This window comes from Taudactylus pleione, unplaced genomic scaffold (genome assembly GCF_031769625.1).
Source record: "Taudactylus pleione unplaced genomic scaffold, aTauple2 ptg000127l, whole genome shotgun sequence".
NCBI classification, from domain to species: Eukaryota; Metazoa; Chordata; class Amphibia; order Anura; family Myobatrachidae; genus Taudactylus; species Taudactylus pleione.
In genome coordinates, this window is record NW_028284529.1 from 1,378,258 (window position 1) to 1,399,477 (window position 21,220).

The 21,220-nt window shown below is 40.5% G+C and overlaps 1 protein-coding gene across 2 annotated transcripts in view; it reads right to left on the reverse strand.

Annotated features, from left to right (window-relative positions):
* The window catches only part of ABCA1 (ATP binding cassette subfamily A member 1), a 117,771-nt gene that overhangs the window by 70,245 nt on the left and 26,306 nt on the right, over nucleotides 1-21,220 (reverse strand). Inside the window, exons 2-5 of one of the 2 annotated variants that reach the window (XM_088472591.1) lie at nucleotides 13,850-14,000; nucleotides 9,671-9,764; nucleotides 2,709-2,850; nucleotides 1,409-1,521 (exon numbers count right to left, since the gene is read on the reverse strand). In XM_088472591.1, the coding sequence (XP_088328717.1) occupies nucleotides 1,409-1,521; nucleotides 2,709-2,850; nucleotides 9,671-9,764; nucleotides 13,850-13,915 (415 nt within the window). In that variant the 5' untranslated portion in view covers nucleotides 13,916-14,000. Of the gene's footprint in view, nucleotides 1-1,408; nucleotides 1,522-2,708; nucleotides 2,851-9,670; nucleotides 9,765-13,849; nucleotides 14,001-21,220 lie in introns of those variants that run through there. The other variant, XM_088472592.1, reaches the window with a different exon arrangement.

Sequence of the window (21,220 nt, forward strand, 5' to 3'; positions counted from 1 at the left end):
CTGCGGAAAAAAGCTATTTTGGTGTCTAGAAGTTTTTACAGGCAATGCCCTATAACGCCTGCCTGACGGAAGTAGTTTAAACAGGTAAAAACCAGGATGCGACTGGTCCCTCACAATATTTATTGCCCGCTTCCTCACCCTAGACAAATACAATTCCTGCACTGAAGAGAGATCTACCCCAATAATCCTTTCGGCGGTTCTAACAACTCTTTGAAGCCTTAGCCTATCTTTTTCAGTTGCTGAACCAAACCAAACTATAACAGAGAAACATAGCACTGACTCGATTATAGCAGAGGAGATTGAATTTTTTAAGATGCCGTAGAAAAAATAATCTTTGCTGAGATTTGCAAATACATGATATGAAATACATACTATATTGCTGTATACAAAACTTGTATTGCTTATAAGATACCTTAAAACAGCTCAAATTGTAACACACAATAAGAGCTGAAAGCAAAAGGTTATTTACAGATCTACTAAAGCACAAGCCAGACTGAATGACACTGTAGTTCTATAACTTATATCATTGCAGCAAAAGCCCTTTGCTCGGTACAGATAGCACACTGTACTGTATGCACATTGTGTAAACTGTTTATCAAAAGTTGATAAAGGAAGACAGTCAGCAAGACTGAGTCTGACCTTAAGCTACAACATTAAAACTTATGATGTGCTGTGAACATTAGTCATTTATCTATTCATATATCACATTGTTGGACAAAACTTGAGGAAGCAGTGATCTCTGACCAGGACCAGATTGTACACCACTACAAATAACCCAAGTGCTATTAAACACCATTACATAATTACGATTTGTACAAGAAACACCGATTTTTACATAATACAATATTTTTGTTTGATAAATAGACCCAACACAATATTGTTATCACACAACACTACATACAGTGGTACACAAAAAAGTACACACAGTATAATATAAATACAAATTAAAAAATTGTGCAACTATTAATAAAGCAAGTATAACACTATACAGTTGTTGAAATATAAAACTACGAACATGCTAAAACTACAATGGACTCAAGTCCATCTAAGATAAGCACAAGTAATAGGGGTAAAATTAGAGACAGCTGTCTTAACGCCAATTCCAGGTTCCTTGCTAGTTTTGGGGAAAATTGCTCTCTTTCCAATAGCAAAACTGCTGGTGTCCAATCACTGAGATCCTGCATTTCATCTCTGCGGCACCCTGCTTAATCTACTTTTCAGGCCAGAGCACTTAAAGAGGTTTTTAAATTAACACGTCTTATGTTTTTTTTGTTCACATCCAGTTGATTGAATGAGCCATGGCATTCTAGGCTGACAACTGTCCAGTCGTCATGTAGACACCATGCCCATATAGCAGGCAGTAAATAAATTACAAATATTAATATTTTTACTGCAATTAATTTCTTACCTGTACCCCGGTATCTATGCAAACTCCCCAGAAATTTGTGTAAGTCCTTCCCACTGGTGTCTTTGTGACTGTATAGCAGCAACTTCCTTGCATCAGAGAACAAGCGAGAAACTCTAAAATGATCATGAAAGCATTAAGAGTAAATACGACTTATATAAGAAATGTGTTTAAGTGTCTCACTATCAGGAATTATACACTTCAAAATATTTAATGAATTATCTTCAGTTACACAACACAGAATTGACTCCTGCATCTATGCTGGCCATACACGCTGCAATTATCGGGACGATCCGCCCGATATCGGCGGATCGCCGCGATAATTGTAGCGTGGGGGGAGCGACCGAGGGTTAAATATTGCTCGGTCGGGCATGCTGGATTGTCCAGCATGCCCGTCCGATACGATATTTACCCGGTAACTGTCGGCCGCATCGGGCAGTGTATGCCCAGCGCGGCCGACAGACAGACATTTCCTGTGTTCCTTCCCATGGAAGGAACAGGGAAATGTCTCCTCCCCTGGGGGCGGAGCACGGATGTCGGGCTATACACTGTGAGATTTCTCTCACAGTGTATGCCGCGGACATCTGACAGACATTTTATCTTGCCGTGTATGCCCAGCAAAGAGGTGCTCAACCTCACTTGCTGATAGTTCATTGATTATACTTTTCTTTCCAATCTACTGCTTTCATAGTACCCATCAGCCATGCTATATAAGATGCCATTTTCATTTATCAGTTTTACAAGCTTAGTAAAAGTCATTAGTAATTGATTAACTATTTGCCAAATAGGTACACTGCCTAGTGGCCTATACATTTGTCTCAGCAATTAGGAAATGTTGAATACTATGTTGAGCAGCCTGGTTACTTGCACTTGATGTATATGCCGATGTGCTCTTGTGACTTATTTTTTCAAATTCCCTGTGCTATCTCCTAAGTGTTCTAACACATTTAACACAGCACAAATCTACTTCAATACATGGATTAATAGTATTAATATTATAAAGGGATAATGCACTTCCTACTGCAAATTATGTGGATAAAGGCTGTATGCCAAATGCTTTTATGCAGGTTACAGAAAGTTGAATTGGCACCTAATATTCATATAGTTCTCAGCAGACTATGCAGTACTCCCTACAACAGATGCTATGTCCTCATGTACACTGAAACTATGACACTAGAATGGAAGTGATGACATCAGAACTCACTCTTTATACTGACATTTGTTATAATAGTTTATGCATATATTAACATAGTTATTTAAAAGTAATGAATTAATAAACCAATAGGAATGCAAATTAACTTACATAGACCTATTAAAATTGCCAACCACTCCTGGAGACTCCCCTGGTGTCGGATATCGGAAACACGGATTATTGGCATTGCAAATAATACCCTGCACCCACGGCAATGTCCCAGCAGATGGCATTGCCTTGTTTGGAAAATGACCTGTTGGAAGAATAACACAGAATAAGCTAAAAGATAAACAAAAAATGTTGTGCATAAAATGCCCTACTTAGAAAGATAAATAACCCCTCTGGAGACTAGCTGTACCGTGAATCAACATGTCAGATCGCCTAATGGTGACACAGCTGGAACAGCCTGGACCTCATTAACATGGAGTCCGCTGCAGGCCTTTGAAACAGGAAAATGTTTGCATATAAAATCAAATCACTCTACTGAAAACCTTCTGCACATTAGCAAACGTTACAAGACATGAACTTAAACTATTCAAGATGTACTTTGTATATGCATCTTGTAGGAAGCAGTAATTATAAACACAGACACAAATAAGTTTCAATCCGTTAAGTACGTTTGTAACACTTGAGCATTTGAGAACGACTTTCAGGTCTCGGGATAACAACTATTGGGAATTTTCTGTGCCATTGTGTTGCCAAAATGAAGCAGTGGCAAGATGTGCAGGGAAAACAACAACCCTACACCCTGTTTGCCTATTTGGAGACCCAATTTATACAGTGCCCTCCTGACACAAAGGAGTTTCCAAACAGTGGTAGAGTCTTAAATGTACAGCCGCATTAGTGGGCAAAAGTTATAGGACTCAGGAGCTAGTCAGTCACAATTTTTTTTTTTTTATTCTTTTTATTGAATCAGAGACATAAACACAAACAGTTCAATTCAACAGTAAGTCAAAAATAGGTTTGTGGATACATAATAGCAAACATCATCAATTTGGTTTAACAAGATATCAGGGTATATATATGATACAAAATGTTAATAGCAAAATAATGAAAATATAAGTAATATAAGTAGTATAAGTAATATATGTGAAGGATGCACTGTGTGGGATCCCACTATTGAGCCACTGGGGATCATTATCCAGCAAACGTAGAAGGTACGATGAGGAAGAAGAAAAACATTTGAGAAGAATTTGTTGTGTAACTACTGGAAGTGTAAAAATATAGATTTCCCATATTTCAAAGAATGTAGCCATCTTGGATTCTTTGTCCAAAGAAGCCTCCACCCAGTCCATTTGGAACAAATAAAATAACATTTCTTTAAATAATGAAAAGGGAGGAGTGCCTGGTTGAATCCAAACCTGTAACATAGTTTTCTTAGCGGCTGCGCTAATTACCAACAATAGTGTGCGACAACCCTTTGTGATACGTTGGTCTTGGGGGAAAATACCCAATATTGCCCATATAGGATCAAATGGCACAAAATTAACTAAAGTATCCAGAGCGAATTTACGAACCCTTAGCCAAAAAACTCTAATCAGGGGGCAGGACCACAGACAGTGAAAAATATCTGCGTTGTCTTCCCCACAACGGGGGCATGCATGTGAGGTCGAGGATCCTATCAGGAAACTACGGTGTGTACTAATATATGTTCTGTGATAAACATTTAAAAATAGTTCCTGATAAGAACTAGCAGAGATAAGTCGACAGGAGTCATATAAATTCTTGAGCAGTATATCAGGCGTGAGTTGAGGGAATTGGGGTGACCATAAGGGCAGACCTGTGTGAAGAGTTTCGTAATCCAAACTCTCTCGCAAAAATAAGTAGTGATGGGATATCGCCTTGCATGTGTGTGGGGGAACCGACATTAACGCATCTAAATTGTTAACCCAGTCTTTATCAGAAAAATATTTGGTGACCTGTCTTATATAATGTTGTACTTGGTAGTAAGCAAAAGGAAAACAGGATAGAAACTCAAATTTGTCAACCGCCTGATGGAACGTGAGAGGGCTCCTAAGATTAGAATCTACCAGACATGTCACAGAGTGAATACCCCGGGCTGCCCACATTGAGAAAGGGACTGTAGCACACCCATGTTGAAATTCTGGGTTTCGGATCAAAGTTAAGTCAAAAACAATTTAATTTGCCACATTAAAATGGCAGTATGAGCAAAAGACCAATCAAAACATTCCTTTGTCTGCACTGAGTGTAATTCTAAAACTATTTATGAAGGAAATAGCTTGAAGTATTTGTGTTTAGTACAGTGTCATGCAGTGGCGTAAGTTCATCCCAGACGCCCAGAGGCAAGTTATTATTTGGTGCCCCCCCCTAAAAAAAAGGGATTCGTCGACCGTGACAGTACTATCCGGGTACATATTTACAGCCCTAAGTGGGGTGAATATATTGTGGGCAATGGAGGAGGTGCCCCTACAGTGCTGGCGCCTGGTGCCAGGCGCTTCCATTGTCTCCCATAGTTCTGCCCCTAGTGTCATGCCAAAGATGTCAGGTGTGCAGGACATTCTGCGATTCAGCATGGAAGGATTTAGAGCACCAAGAAAGGATGAAGCCTACTAGAAGGACCCATATTGTCTTAGTAGCCCCTGCAACCTAAAGACTAACTAAGGCACTAAGTTGCACATCAGCTCACACCTGTAGTAAGTGCAGGGCGCTTCTGCATGGACAGTTATAAATACAAAGAGGGACTATTTGGCGCATCTGAAGCAAAAATGCTTGGATGTGCGAGGACATATCTATTTATATACAGTCAACCCAGGAGTTTTATAGATGTCTCTTTATATAAGTTTGCATCTGATAGTGTCATGCTGGTTTCTTTCCACTTGCAGCTATATACAGACACCTATATGCACTGTGTGAATCCCTGCCTGATGCTGGGATGAAAGCATTGTCCTCTGGCTTCTTTGCACAGTTGCAATGTTCAGTTAGCTGGTCTGTAAATAATCTGTCAGCAGCAGAAAGCAGTTATGGCACAATAAAGGTGTATAATTTCACATTAAATTACATGTTTATGCAACAAATTTTAGTAATCAGGACACAATAAGAAAAGATTTATGAATATTAAAAAAGACACGTTCTGTCTGGAGGAAAAACAGTATCTTCCTGCACTGCAAGATACACAAGATCAGGGGTTCTAAACTAATCCTTATCTTGGAGCTGGACTCAGATAATGTCTGGAAATAACAGCACAGGACTATAAAATTATAATGTATTTCTTTTTTTTATTCCTTAGCATAAAATCTATTTTATTCGCCACATTCAAATGGCTGTGGAGGGGTGTATGAGCAAAATACTTTTTCAGTTGTCTATAAATTAAACATTATTATTATTTTAATAATAAATAATGTTTTAGCTGCCAGTGTACAGGAGTTTTGTAAAAGGGAATTAAAAGGATAGACCACAAGTAGAATGATCACCATCTGTCTTGGGTCCCATAAGGTAAGAATCCCAGTATAAAATTCATCATTGCTGCGCCGCAGAGACGGCTGATCTAAAAATCACCTGCCTCCCCGAAGTGTTTCACTGCTCCTTTCGAAGCAGTGAAACTAGTGCACATGCGTGACCTACAGGACACTAGTGTGCACAAGAGCCCCGACATCCAGCGGAAGGAGCTGGACAGGGGCGGAGGGATCTGAAAGGAATCATCTTCGCAAACTGGGACTCCTTCCTATAGGTAAGCAGTGGGTAGCGGGAGCATTCGCCATTATGGCAAATGCTCCTGCAATCAATTCTATCCCCATACTAGTGTATGGGGACAGCGGGCCATTACGGGAGTGGAAGGTAAGCAGGAGATATCTGTGATGTCTCCTGCATTACCTACTTAATGAATGGCCTGAAAATGTTAATTTTCACCTGCTTTTGTAGAAATTAAGTGATGATGAATAGGCCCCATTGCTTTAAAACTATCTCTTAAAAGATCAAATAACTCATAAGCCTGTCAGACAGTAGATGACAGTATGACATTTACCAGATTTTGCCTTGATTGCACTTATAAAATAGAAGCAACCGTGAGATATTTAATATAATTTACATGAAATCATTTTAAAGGAAAAGCAGTTAACAGATAACAGGCAAGAATTGTACTTTATTGCATGGGTTGACATAACCCTCGCTAATGGTGAACCTTGAGCAATATTTTTTTTTTACTCTACAAACAGCTGATACCTGCTGATTACACAGGTCAGAGTGACTGGCGACTGATAAAGCCTCATATTTGTACAAACAGAATAGCCTAAAATACCATAAAAAAAATTGGTGAGGACACAATACTCGTATTGTCATACTTGTTCATTCATACATTCATCATAAGATGTAGCTCCATACGTATGGATTATAATAATTTGAATCCATAGATATGGAACTACAGATTAATTATGGTACTTTTAAAGCTGGATACACACCTTTGCGAGCACTCAGCTGATCGGGTAACTGCTTCAGATCAGCCGAGTACTGTGTCCCCAGCTTAACCCCCTATAAGCCACCGTATACACTGTGTTAGAATACCTCAGTGTGTATGGGCTTCTATGGGATCAGGAGGTTGGGCTGATAAATGTTAGGCTAGGTACACACTACACGATGTGTGCACCTAGCAACTAAACAACGTGATGGAAGATATATCAGGCCGTCCATACACACTGCATGATGCTGTGTACGATGGTGCGATGTGCCATTCCATTCTGCTTGGTGTCGTTCATTACATCATCCCATCTGACGTGCAGCACATCAGATTTGAAGAGGCGATGAACGATGCATGTGAACGCACAATTGAGCGCACACACTATGCAATGTGAACGATCGTCCAATATATCACCTAATGTGTACCCAGCCTTACACAGCACATTATATGCGACATCCCGATCAAAACTGTTGCAGGAGTGTTAAAAGCCATTTAACAGTTAATACTCACGCAACGGGTCTGCATACACACCTATACAATCGTCCACCCGATCGGCGAAAATTGTATAGGTGTGTACCCAGTTTAAGCTGCTGATTGTTGCAAGGTATTGCTTATAATGGAACCTTATAATAATATTTTTAGAAGTATAAAACTATTATTTTATTGTACTGTTTTTTTTTTTTTACACCAAAATCCACTTCAAGTAGGAATCTTTTCTTACATTCTTTATACTGTATTTACTTTTTTTTTAGTAAATTTTTTCTTCATTTGTCAGTATAATTTCACACTATTGTCCACGTGTGTTTACTCTTTTTGAATAATGGAATAGCAGAAAATTATGGGGTATAAAATGACATTCAAGTAAGCCTTGACCTTAAATCACTGCAGGTGGCTTTGTCAGATAATAGCTTTTCGGACTGGGTCATAATGTTACGGAGAGGGAAAGCAGGGATTTTTTTTGGTAGTCTTTCAAGGTTTAGTGTTGGGAAATCTCTGTTCTGTGCCAGAGTCAACAGGAAACAGCAATCTGTACAGTACAGCATAGAAAGAGCTAAAAGATCATTCACAGTCCACTACAAAGAACCAGATACAGAATATTAAAGAAAAGTGAAATCTTACAGAAACGTGACATATTCTCTTACAGTGCTGAATGGAAAGCGTAAAAATTGTACAAATTCTTTTACTGAAAAAGCCTGCAGCAAACATTGGTCACAGTGATCTCAAATGTGAAACCTTGCTGTGACTTGTCTTGCAGAGAGTTATATTTTCCAGTATGTAGCAGAGTTCAGAGGAAAGAAGTACCAGATAACCAGAGATCCCTATAGAAACAACACAGTTTTGTTTTGGCTGTGCTTTCATCACACTGACTTTGCTAATTGTTGCAGTTTATTTTGCAGGCTCAGGGCCTGATTCAGAGATGGACGGATTTGCAGAGCCACACATAAGCGTCTGTACAATTCTGTACATCTCTGATGTCAGACACCTTCTTACTGCATTTGCGAGCCCATTATTGCGACCGACGTCGCAGGCTGGGATCACCGGTTGCTCCTTTGGTCAGGCTGTGAGAGCTGAAGCTTCCCGCAGCCTGACCGAATGCTGGTCACTTAAGAGGCCAGGAATCTACGTCCACTGACACAGAACCTAGTCTCGTCCCTCCCAAAAAAGGGGGATGACACTGATTTACATTTGGGCATAGAATAAGATAGAGCAAGTAATTGTGCACCTGGCCAAACCATGTCGCAATGCAAGGGGTACAAATATACATTTTCTTTGCATCTGGGTAAATACTGGCTGCTTTTGTATGTAGCCTACAAATGATGGACAGCTTTATTTTTTTCACTGCAATTTAGATGTCAGTTTTGACACACCCCTCCCAAAACTAAAGGGGCACATCCACTAGGCGACCTGAAAGACTGAACGTCTAGCGTTCAGACCTTCAGTCGCCGAGGTGCGGTGACCGCACTGAATGGCGTTCACTGAACGTCATTCAGTGCAGGAGCCTGACCTCCTATCTCTGAACATGCCAAACCTGACGAGCGTAGATAGTCAGGGTCAACAAGGACCCAGCGTGCACACGCATCGCTGGTCCTTGGCGGCTATCCATTACCCGACTCTGTGAACAAACGACCAAAACCTCCTTGTTTTGGTCGGATTGTTCACAAAGTCGGGTAATGGATAAGTCCCTTAACTCTCTCTGCACATTTCACATTTGCCCCACCTGCAGTGCAGCATGGTTTTACCAAGGTACACAGTTACCTGCTCTTTGTTACTCTATTCCCAACTCTAAATCAGGCCCTAAGTACAGATACACAATAACAAATGACTGATATGTCTGATGAAATTCCAAGGTATGGTATTCATGTGCACATAACGTTACATTTGCCTTCGGCATCCTCCTCACCTGATACAGTAGATAGAATGTTCTTTTTTTTACACTACATATTTTGTCCAGGTGTCAGTCATTTTCTGGAGTGAAACATTTTACATATTTTACATTCATCGAACACTAAAAAAATACATTTACTCAAAATGAACACATTGTGATCTGAAGTAGTAATGTAGAGAGAAAGAGAGAGAAAGATCAGACAGATGGATGGAAAGTGTGACCTTTACATATGAAGACAGTTATACAGAGTTCACTTTGCACCCAACCAATACTTACATTCATGTTGTTCGTAAGGTGGATAGTTGAGTCGTACAGAGATCAGGATGAAGAAGATGAAGAGAGGCCAAGCTACTTCAACCAGCAGCTGCAGCTGTAAACAAAAATATATATATATATATTTATTATGTTTTACCTTATTTGATTTTAGATAAGAATGAATGTGGAGAGTAAAATAATGCCCACTGAGCATTAACAAGTTAAATCTAATGGTAAGAATATTCTGATGGGATTGCATAAATCATCCTGCACAGAGGGCCTCACTTTAATTCAATTCCAAGAACTGCATCCATTCCCCTGTGTGAAGGTTAACTGTGCTAGTCTGATCTCTCTAGGGGACCTTTTCAGGAAAAATAAAAGCATTCTGCATATGCCGGTCTCTTGCCAAATTCATTTCAGACCTTTTCTTTTACTTAACTGAGGTCTCCTAGAAACTGAGTTAGGCCCAGCAAGTATGTCGTATACGGGGTAGCTCAGAAGCCACGGCTTGTTTCCCTGAGCAAACGCTGAGCACTTCACAGTGCAGTCAGGGCCCAGGTGGGCTTCTAGGATTATGCATTACACCAACAAGCAATTTGCATCACCACCCCAACATATTACATTATTACCTGTATAATATTATTATTACATATAATGATGAGAAAAGTATCCATTCAATTTTTTCTTGTATAGATTTTCACACATTTCCTATAGAGTTAGACTGGATTATTCTCTGGTTGTAGGTTGTGGTATATGGCGAATTGTGCAATATTAAAGCATGTGTGCCCACCACATAGGCATGAAGCAGTATACAAAGTAGAACTAGTACTTAATGGGATAATGTAAATATCATGACTTCTTAGGGGCCTATTTATCATTCAATACTGCAGGAGATCACCCATAAAGACGTATTTTCAGGGGGAACCCGCAAGTATCACCTGGATGTATGAAGGAGGGATTGCAGAAGATATCTCCATATCTGCCGCTTGCCCTCCATTTCCTGCTGCAGTACCCATTGGTTATTTTCTATGGGGCTGCATAACAGTCAGATTTACCCAGCTCATTTGGTACCGCCAGCTAATGCCATCTGAAGATGGTGTTAACTGCTGCAGCCTATGGGCTACATTCTGCAACAATTACCGGCAGACATTTCCCGGCAATGGCCGCCGCACATGAGTGGTCAGCACACCGCACATGTGTAATAGTGCTGCATAAGCACAAAACAGAAGTGAAATAATCACTTCACTTCTAACAATTTGCAGGAACGGGCTCTTTCTGGGTTATTTGATACATTTCTGTCAATGCTAATTTCTTATTCCCTCAAATGTCACTATACATGACAGAGAGATATTGCTTTTCCTAGTGCTCTAATTATTCATTTTGTATTGCAGCAACCTACTCGGGTACTGCTGGTATTCATCAACACTTACCTATCTGGTGAGATATAGGAGTTCTACCTCCTCAGCAGTGTCCTCTACTCTGGTGCCAATTGTCTAATGCTGCCGTGAAAGGGTTAATATGAAATACGCATGCTCGCCTGTAGTCCACACACGAGTATAAATGTGGAACCCGGTAGGGATCCAGCGATGCTTCATTTGTCCCTATTGCCAAGTTTGTCATTATACAGACACCTCAAGGCGCCATCTCAAGATGTCACTACCTAGCTGCTAATAGTTGCCAGCCCCTTAGAGGTCTAGCGGGATGGGGATAAAGTACTGAAAGTAGGGTGAAACTGCAGAAATCTCAGATTAAACCTCAAATTGAGAAAAGTGGTGATAGAGCCTTTTGACAACTTTTACGCTGACAAAGTGGCTCTTCACATCTTCATAAAAAGGGCCCTTAATATTTTGTGATAAATAATTTTGAGTGTCTACTGTAGGTCAAAAATAATAAGAAAAATACTGCTGTATGATTTTTGTATGAAGATGGGGATTTAAAAAACGATGACCTTGAGAGATGACAGCAGTGGAGCCCCTATATACGCAGTGATTCTTTCCATCTAAGTACCATTAGGTACACTCTGCTACAGAGTGTACCTAACCAAGTAAACATGTTAAACAGGCCTATTGATTGCACAAAGGTTGACATTTCCATTAAATAAGCCTGCATGTCTCTACGTGTTATTTCTCTATGATTTTAAATTAGCCAGTGTCTGGCACAATGTCTCCTGATATAGATTATTTGTGTCTGACTTCAGTCTGCTGCTATATTTATTTTCATATCCAAGGAAAAATTTAGCTCTGACATCCATTAACAATGTGTAATATTACAAGACAAGAAATTCTTTTATATTGGGATAATGGCATCTCCACTGTCGTGTCTACATATTACAGAAATACAATTTCTTTATTCTTACTTATTTCAATTTAAATTCAGATTATATAAGCACTATTCTTTTATTTTGTATACTATATACCTTATTCATAACACACGCACACACACACTTTAATGTAATATGTCAATGCAAGTTATGAAGTAGAATATTACAGGCCTCTATTGCTATAGTTACTTGTGGGTTATATGAGATTACATTATTAAAGCTGCACTTCCACCTAGGAAAACATCTTCCTAAAGTTCTCGCTGCCCCCCAGTTAGCCCCACAATACAGCAAATTAGGTCACAGTGATTATACAGGGGGACTCCCAAAAGAGGAACGTGAGTGAGAACTTGTCTATATGTAAAGGTTCAAAATAGGTACATTTGCGCCTAATGAATGCATTGCTTGTCTGCACTAAATGACGTTTAGTATATTTTAGGACCATCTCACTTATTAGCTTTCCTTAATTTAGTCATAAGCTGCTGCTTACTTTTCCGGTGCTGACCCCTGGTCCTGTCTCTTCATGTTATATGGTCAATAATGATAATTAAACATGTAACGCCATAACTTTACCCATTGATATGACCACTCAGCACAACTCATATAAATACCAAATACAAGTGTGTGCTGAGTAATGCAGCCATGTCAAGGTAAGCTTCAGTCTTAGGGGTATATTCACTAAAGGTCGTTTTTAAAATCGACCTTTAGTAAATATACCCCTTATTCTTCTTTAAACAGATGGCAAATAAGGGCATATCTGTAAAGAGTAGATGTAATGACTATTTCAATCCATTACTTTTAATCATAGTCAGTCCTATAATGCTAATATCATGTAAAATATGGAGTGTATGGTATTATTCACTGCAGGATATGCTATATAATAAAGGGAAACTGCACAGATTACCTCTATATGAAAATGGAATGGGTTACGTGAACACACAGTACAGAAATTGTTTTGTAACACACAAGAAAGACATAAAACATGTGCTATCATCATGCCATAAATGGACTTTCTTATCACAAAAGGTTCGAAAGTATGGCATAGACAGCAAACCAGGAGGCAGGCAACCCGTGACTCTCTTGCTGTTCTGGAACTACAAATCCCAGCATGTCCTGCTATACTCTTCCAAATCCACAAAAGATAGAGAGCCAAAGGTTTTTCCTTACTGGCAGCCCATGGGCAGTGCTTGCTGCGAATTGTAGTCCAACAAATGCTGGAACCAGTACCAGAACTGTTGCAGAGGTTACCTACTAGAAAACCACTCTCAATCTCCACTGGCATCATTTACCACAATTTGTTTTTTTTTTTAAACACAAATAACAATAAAGAATTCTTTATAATAAGATGAATATGGAACAGACTGTGGCACCATTCAATTTTCCCCCCACACTTGCTCTAGGAGGAGTTGGGGCACAATTAACTGTCAATATGGGTTACGTTTCCCTCTCTCTCCTGCACACACTCAGTGTTCTCCTACATTGCAGAGCTCTATATTTCATTTGCGTAATGAAGTATTTCATATATATATATATATATATATATATATATATATATATAATATACACATATATATACTAGGGATGTGCAGGCTCGGTTCTACTCGGTTCTATATACATTTAAATGGTTAACTGGTAATATGAACATCTGCAACTGTGAAGCATGTAAAGAGAGAGATGGAGCCTGAGGCTGAGGTGCTATAAAGCAGGCATTCAGATGAAGACAAGATAGACAGAAGTTAAACAAAAAAAAAAAAACACTGGTACATTTTAAATCAATTCACACAACCTAACACAACCTAACGCTCAACAAAACAAATCAACGCCTTCAGCTGATCGGACTGCTTAGAAAAAAGCATAATGGGTTTATACAAGTATAAACTTACTGTGTTCCTCCGTCGGTAGGTGAAGTTCTTCCAGAGCAGCAGCCCTAGCTGTGTGCAGTAAGTCATCCTCTCCCTGAGATCGCACACTGCTTCACCTCTGCAGCTCTGGCAGAAGTTGTTGCAGTACCACAGACTTTAGGTTGCTCATTAACTGAAAAAAAAAATCAGAAAAGGAAAAGGCTATAAGCTTACTGAGATGAAAAAAGTGTACTGTACTTACTGTGCAGGATACATACATGACAACGATCACAGCTAGTGTAGGCAATATTGACTGATAACGACCAGAAACTGTGAAGCAATTTATCAGTCAGTGATGAGATCTCTCCCTGCACTAAACACCTTTCTCATGTAAGCAACAGAGATAATAGCTCAGGCACAGTGCAAAGGTGCAATTCTCAGAACAAACTGGGAAGGGACAATTTGGTAAGAAAGTGAATGGAGCAATGAACACACTAACTTTCATGTCTTACTAACTTTCATAAATGTCCTCTGCCTATAATCATTTGTGCTTAGGAAAAAATCACATCACATATAAATCTACAATAAGCTTTTATATGCATATTTTTGGGTACTTTTCCTGTGTTTTGCAACCCATAAATGGCATTTATATGTCCCTTGAGCGCTTATAACTCCAAGTTTAAAGCACGTCTAATCCAGTGATGGGTAGTTAAGTATATATCAAGACATATGTCTCTGGCCCTCCAAACCACACGTTGTCCTTAATTTCATGAATAAAAAACAGCCAAAAACTACCTTAGCACGCCCACATCACTCATACCAAATTTCTGCACATGCCCCTCACTTGCTCCAAAATTCCTGTACATGCCATTTATACCTCCTACTTGTTCCAAAATAACCTCACGTCCTCAGACCCCTTACTTGTCACAAAATTCACAAATATGCAATCTGACCCCATATGCACTTCAAATCTCTCTCATACCACTCAGATCTTCTCACATACCCCAAAAATGCCCCTCAGACCTCCCATATGTACCCACATGCCCCTCAGACATCACTCATCTGCCCATAAGATCTCACCCACTCACCTACAGTATAGGCCTCCCTACATGCTGACCAGCCCTCATCCACATGCTTATCAGCCCTCACCCACATTCTCCTCAGACCCCAAACCCACATACCTCTCAGACCTCCACTTTGTGGCTCACTGACTTTTGCATAATTTTATAGCTAGAGTTTGCAGAGTAAGGAGGTAGAGCACACTGCACTCCATCCTCCTCTTCTGATGTACCGAGGAGGTCACATGTTGCAGAAGCTTGCTGCTCCTGTTCAGTCTTGTCCTCTGCTTTGTAACAAAGCAGTCAATTGGAAGGTTAGTCTGCTGCAACCACTGAAACCATTTGTTTCTATATTTAAAATGTAAAGGTATCATTACTGCTTTAATCATACCTACCAACTTTTGGGAAGTATAATAGGGACATGGCGTGGCCTCACTGCAAAGGGCATGGCCTTGAGGCAAAGGGTGTGTCTTTGCAAGAAATCCCTTACCCGCAAGCCTTTTTTGTCATGCTGGGGGCATGCCCAGCCCTCTGGAAAGTGCTGGGCATAACCGACTGGATAGACGCTGCTTGCATGCACAGAGCATCAATTCACCGCCTGCTCTGCTAAACGAGAGGGGGCCTCCCAACCACCGCCTCCAAAGTGGGACACTGCAGTCCGCAGGTGGGCTGGAGAGACAGTGCCCAAAAAGCAGGACTATCCGCCAAAATCGTGATGTTTGGGAAGTATACTGTAAATGCTTAAGCAGATTTTTAGTGTAATTGAGAGGAACTACATTAAACTATTATAAACTACAGTAGGCCATGTGAGTACAGCGGTACAGTGCAGGAAAGCAAAGTAACCTCTTATATTGATATATTCATGCAAAAATCTGATTAAACAGCGTCAAAAGTTAATGGGAGTGATTATACGGTCTTGGGTCCCAAATCAATATGGGACATATGTAAATTGTGTACCACAGTATGGGTAATAGTTGTGGTGGAACTACCATTGGAACAACCTATAGTATGAAAGCCCAAGCTAAATGTGTTGGCCTGCAACTCAAGTTCGGAAGCGCAGAGTACGGACCAACATCTCAGGACCAGACTTTACATTTTGCTATGGTGTACTAAGATTTAGTGGTATGACTTGGGTAGCATAGGCACCGGAACGGGAGGGGGAAACAACATTTAAAAGGCGCCACTGTGGAGTGGTGGCAGCGTACAGTCAGGAGCTGTGCTTTATAGCAATAGACTGCACAGCCCCTGAACTACACACAGGAGGTGTAATGTGCGATGTTTAAGTTAATAGACTGTAGCCTATTGCTGTAAACACAGCCCCCTGACCGTCCGTAGCTGCCTCTCCAGTCGCTGCCTCCTCCTGCTCTTGCAGTGCGCCTGCTGCCCCTGGGTGGAAGTATGAAGTTTAGACAAATGGCAAAAATAATGCAGGTTATCTTTAATATTTTCCATGGAGTCCAATACTTTCTAGCACAGACGGTGTAATGGTAGATTCCTGCAGCTTTGCACTTGCTGACATCTGTGGCACGCTGTATAGTTAGTGTTTGTCTCTTTTTATTCTCTTAGGTTCTGTCTCTGCTTTATTTTCACTCTCTGCCGTTTACGCATTGGCCTTCTTTTTGTATTTGAATGTATTTAGTAACAGCAGGTGTGCATGTGTACATAAACGTATATGTGCACACACGTGCTTCACGTGAAAGTGTCATTCCAGGAGTGTTTGGAAAATGTTATGGAAGGTGGGGAAGGGGGATTTTTGCCTGGCAAAGCTGTGCCAGGATGGGTGTGTGTGAATGGTACAGACGGTGTAATGGTTAGCATTACTGCCTCACAGCACTGAGGTTGTGGGTTCTATTCCCACCACGGCCCTAACTGTGCGGAGTTTGTATATTCTCCCTGTGCTTGCGTGGGTTTTCTCCGGGTACTCCGGTTTCCTCCCACACTCCAAATATATACTGATAGGTTAATTGGCTCCCAACACAAATTAACCCTAGTGTGTATGTGTGTGCGCATGTTATAGGGAATATAGGCCCTCATTCAGAGCCGGACGCTCTGAGCAGAGCGCTCGCTCTGAATGAGGGCCGTCCTCCATAAAAATGGAGCGTCCTCCTGGACGCTCGTATAGCTGTGGGTCACCACCCACAGCTCATACGAGCGTGCAGGTTGATGGTCGCGATGGTCTTGACCATCGCGACCATCGCCAGTGCGACCAGAAGCCTGTGGTCGGGGTTTTCGACCACAAGTCCTGGAGTGATTTTGGCTCTATCAGAGCCAAAATCACTCCCACTGACATCACTAGTGATGTCAGTGGGCCGGCTTCTGACGTCTGGGAGGCACGCCCACCAAAGGGGGCGTGCTGTCAATCAACATCGACAGCACGCCCCCTTTGATCAGACACAACGAGCGAAGGAAAGTCCTTCGCTCGTCGCGTCTGGCGCATGCGCACGACGGAGCTCCCTCCGTCGTGCGCATGCGCAGCGCACACCATCGACCCACTTGCGAGCGGACAGCCGCTTGCGAGTGGGTCTGAATGAGGCCCATAGATTGTAAGCTCCACTGGGGTAGGGACTGATGGGAATGGCCAAATATGCTCTGTAAAGCGCTGTGGAATATGTGTGCGCTATATAAATAAGTGGTAATAATAATAATAATATTTCCAGCAATACATGCCTCTGTTATATAGGGGAGAGATAGCTAACCTTCTAAAGAACACAGGTTTAGAAGTTGCCTATAGCAACCAGTCAGCTTCTAGATATCATTTTATAGAATGTACTTGAAGGATAGCTAGAAGCTGATTGTTTCACATGGACAACTTCTCTACTTGTTCTCATAATAGTTTACATACATTATTTTAGAGAATAATTAAATTGAAACTATTACATTTAAAATTACATTTCAAATTATTTTATATCTTGGTAAAAGCTCTGAACCTACCCGTGTGAGATGGACCGCAATGTCAATGTTTACGCAGTTGAGCGAATATCGGAGTCTGTACATCATACTTACCTACTTTCCCAAAATTGCCGGAAGCCTCCCGAAAATCGGGCGTTGCTCCCGACCCCTTGAGAAGAGTGGGCAAGTCTCTCTGTACAAATGTGCAGCTGCGGCGGCATTAGTGTACCTCTCTGAATCAGGACCTATTTACCTTGTGTCCTGTCTATTTACCTTCTTTTCTGTCATTTTCTGGTTCATGTGACTTTAACTTGCCCTCAGTCAATTAATACCCATCCCCTGTTCAAGTCTGGGTGCTTACTAGACCTGCATAAGCTGAATTGGTTAACAGCTGTTTGATTTGTTCCACACACAAGTGACAAAATAACTAGAGATGATAGTTTGGTTTTACTCGGTTATGTTCGGATCTCATAAACGTCATCTTATTGGCTATCAAGGTCTCATGTTTTGGATGGCCAATAAGATAAATGCTAATTTGGTGAAAGGAACCGAGTCAAAACCGAACTGCTCATCTCTACAAGGCAACTGGAACAAATTTAAACAAACATATTCTGAACAGTCAGGCCTATATTTTAGAAAAAAAATGCCACCTTACATTATTATATACAGTCAAGTATATTCTTTAATGGCGCAATTTTAAACATGTCGATAATTTTAAATGTTGACATATTGGTTGTCGAGTTAAAGTCATATAGGTCGATATTCATGTGCACCGGATTGCTGTAAAAGGCTTCTCATTTGAGATATTGGCAGTCAGCCTGTCCGATTACACCTGAGCATGTGTAAAAGTCCATTTCCTCTCGCTCAGTTAGGTGTTTTTCTCCAACTAGCCGTGCGCTGTACATGCTCCTATCTTCAGAAGGAGCACATTCCTCAACCCAACTGATGCACTCTTGACACGCTAAATCGGTCCTGAGGTTTAATAAGCAAGCGCATTTGCGGCAAAACCATACTTCCACTGCAGGGTTGCTTTCATAAATTACCTTAAGGTCTCATACACATTGGCTTTATTAGTTTATTTTAACGTTTTCACACACATTCTGAAATTATATTAAATAAGTTCTGATGCTGACAAAAGGCCACTTTGATTTGCATCAATTTTGACATGGGGGCCTATGTATCAAAGCTGGGAGAGAGATAAAATAACAAATAAATTGCCAACCAATCAGATCCTAACTATCATTTTTAAAACACAGCCTGCAAAATTTAAATTGGGAGCTGATTGGTTACTACTTTTTCTCTCACAATTTTATCTCTCTCCCATACATACATAGGCTCCATGGCCTTTAGTATTCACATGCATAAACACATGGTACATTCTAATGGAGTTCTACAGGAACTTTCATTTAAGTACATAGCACATGGAAACTTTGAGACACAGGAATTAATGCCTTTATAACACTTTGTTAAAGCAAGGACAAAGTACAAGGTTTTCTCAATGCTTTAACTAACATTGTTTTGGAACACCCTTCTTAACTATGCATTACAATTCAGACAAGGAAAATACAAATATTGTAGGGGTACAATATTTTTTTTACATACGTTTGCTTCTTACTTACTAGAGAGGAGCGCTTCCTTTCTACTCGGATCTTTTCGACAAAATAGCGCAAGTTTGGATTTATCTCATTGGCTATCCATAACACTAGAGACGCTGTTTTTCAGATCCGAAAGAGGCAGAGTAGAACAGAACAGCTCATCACTACTTCTTAGTAATGCTATTATTTTTCATTCATGCATCTTCCATAAGTAATCTACACACAGTGCAGGAAAGGAACTGCTGTTAAACACAAGGCTTAGGCCAAGGACGTATTAAGAGAGGAGGTGGCCCGTGTTCACTCCCCATCCCCCTCCTCACACTGACAGTCTACTACACATGCGCAGGTTACTAGGAAAATGGCGTGGCTGCCATTTTCTCAGTGATTTCCATACTGCGCATGCGCAGAACGCTGGAAAAATATCTGCAGTGGCCATTTTCCAGGCTTTTTAAGTAGCGCCTCTCCAGCAAACGTGGCACTTCTGAGAGGTAAGTATTAAAAAGTATAGGTGCAGTGTGTGCGGTGTGGCCCCCCCCCTGGACCCAGAGGCCTGTGTGCACTGCACACCCTGCACCCATTATAGATACGCCCCTGGCTTGGGCATTAGTGGTCAATCTGATTATATAACAAAATAACTGAGCGAGTAAATATGAGCATTCTCCTCACCATCCATTGGACATATTCATGCAGTAATATATCATACCATGACACTGAAATAAGATAACACAGGATGTTTGGATGGCTAATTCTATTGACAAATCGACTGTACCTAAAAATGACTTTACCATGTTTTACATCAAATCCATCTGACATTGTAATGGCTTTTATGCTTGCTCATTCAATTATTTTTTCCACTGCATCTTATGTTACAAACATAGGGGTCATATACAAAGAATAGAAATAGCGCATAGCAGCATAAATGTGAAATCATTCATCTGTGTACCTGATGGCCTTATTTTCCCAGTGTGCAAGATATTAATATGAGATAAATGGGGAGGTGAGAAGAAAAATTCAGATTTTGGAGTGAAAAGAATTCCTGTAGCATTCCCTCTTGTATTGGTGTTGAATCAACTCATGCGGGTTTCAGAACTCTGGGCTACTAGTTCTTAAACTGGGTACACATTAGACGACTTGCAAAAGATGCAATATTGTCAATGTTTTCCCCTGAAGTCCCCGGAAACGATATAGTACATACACACTGTGCAATATAACAAACAACCAAACGATATATTGTGCGTCGTTTGGTGGTTAGGTCGTGAACTATATAATGTAACTATATCGCCTGGTCGTTTGGTAGTGCGTACACGCTGCACGATCTGTGGCGAATCACTAACGAGATTGAGAGGTCTTCCTGCATGTTAAAAAGATCTGAAGATGCGATGAACGACCCCGCTGGAACGCGCATAGTGCGTACACACTGGATGATTTGAATGATTTGTTGTTCCGCGGCGTCGGAATCTGCCAAATCATTTCAAATATCATCTGGTGTGTAGGGGGCTTTACTTTTGCAGTGCCCAGTGTCCTAATAGAACCCAAGGCCTCAGCTTCCCCTACCCAGTCGTATAATAGTTGGTATTAGGATTCAGTTTGCAGCAGGAAAGAAAAGTTTTAAAAGGCAAATACAAAGAGTATTTGCATTTATTGTTTTAATTTAATTAGCACTTTTATTTTATATTTGTGTCTGTATTTAATTGTGTTTTCTATGGTAAATGAAAGTATATAAGTATTAATATCACTATTCATATGCAAACAAAATCTTTAAAGAGTGAAGAAAGAAAACTCCTGTTCGAAATGCAGCTGATTAGTTTTATTACCAGTCTTTCCCATTTGAATACAATTAATGTCCATTATTTTAGTCAATTTAGTTTGTT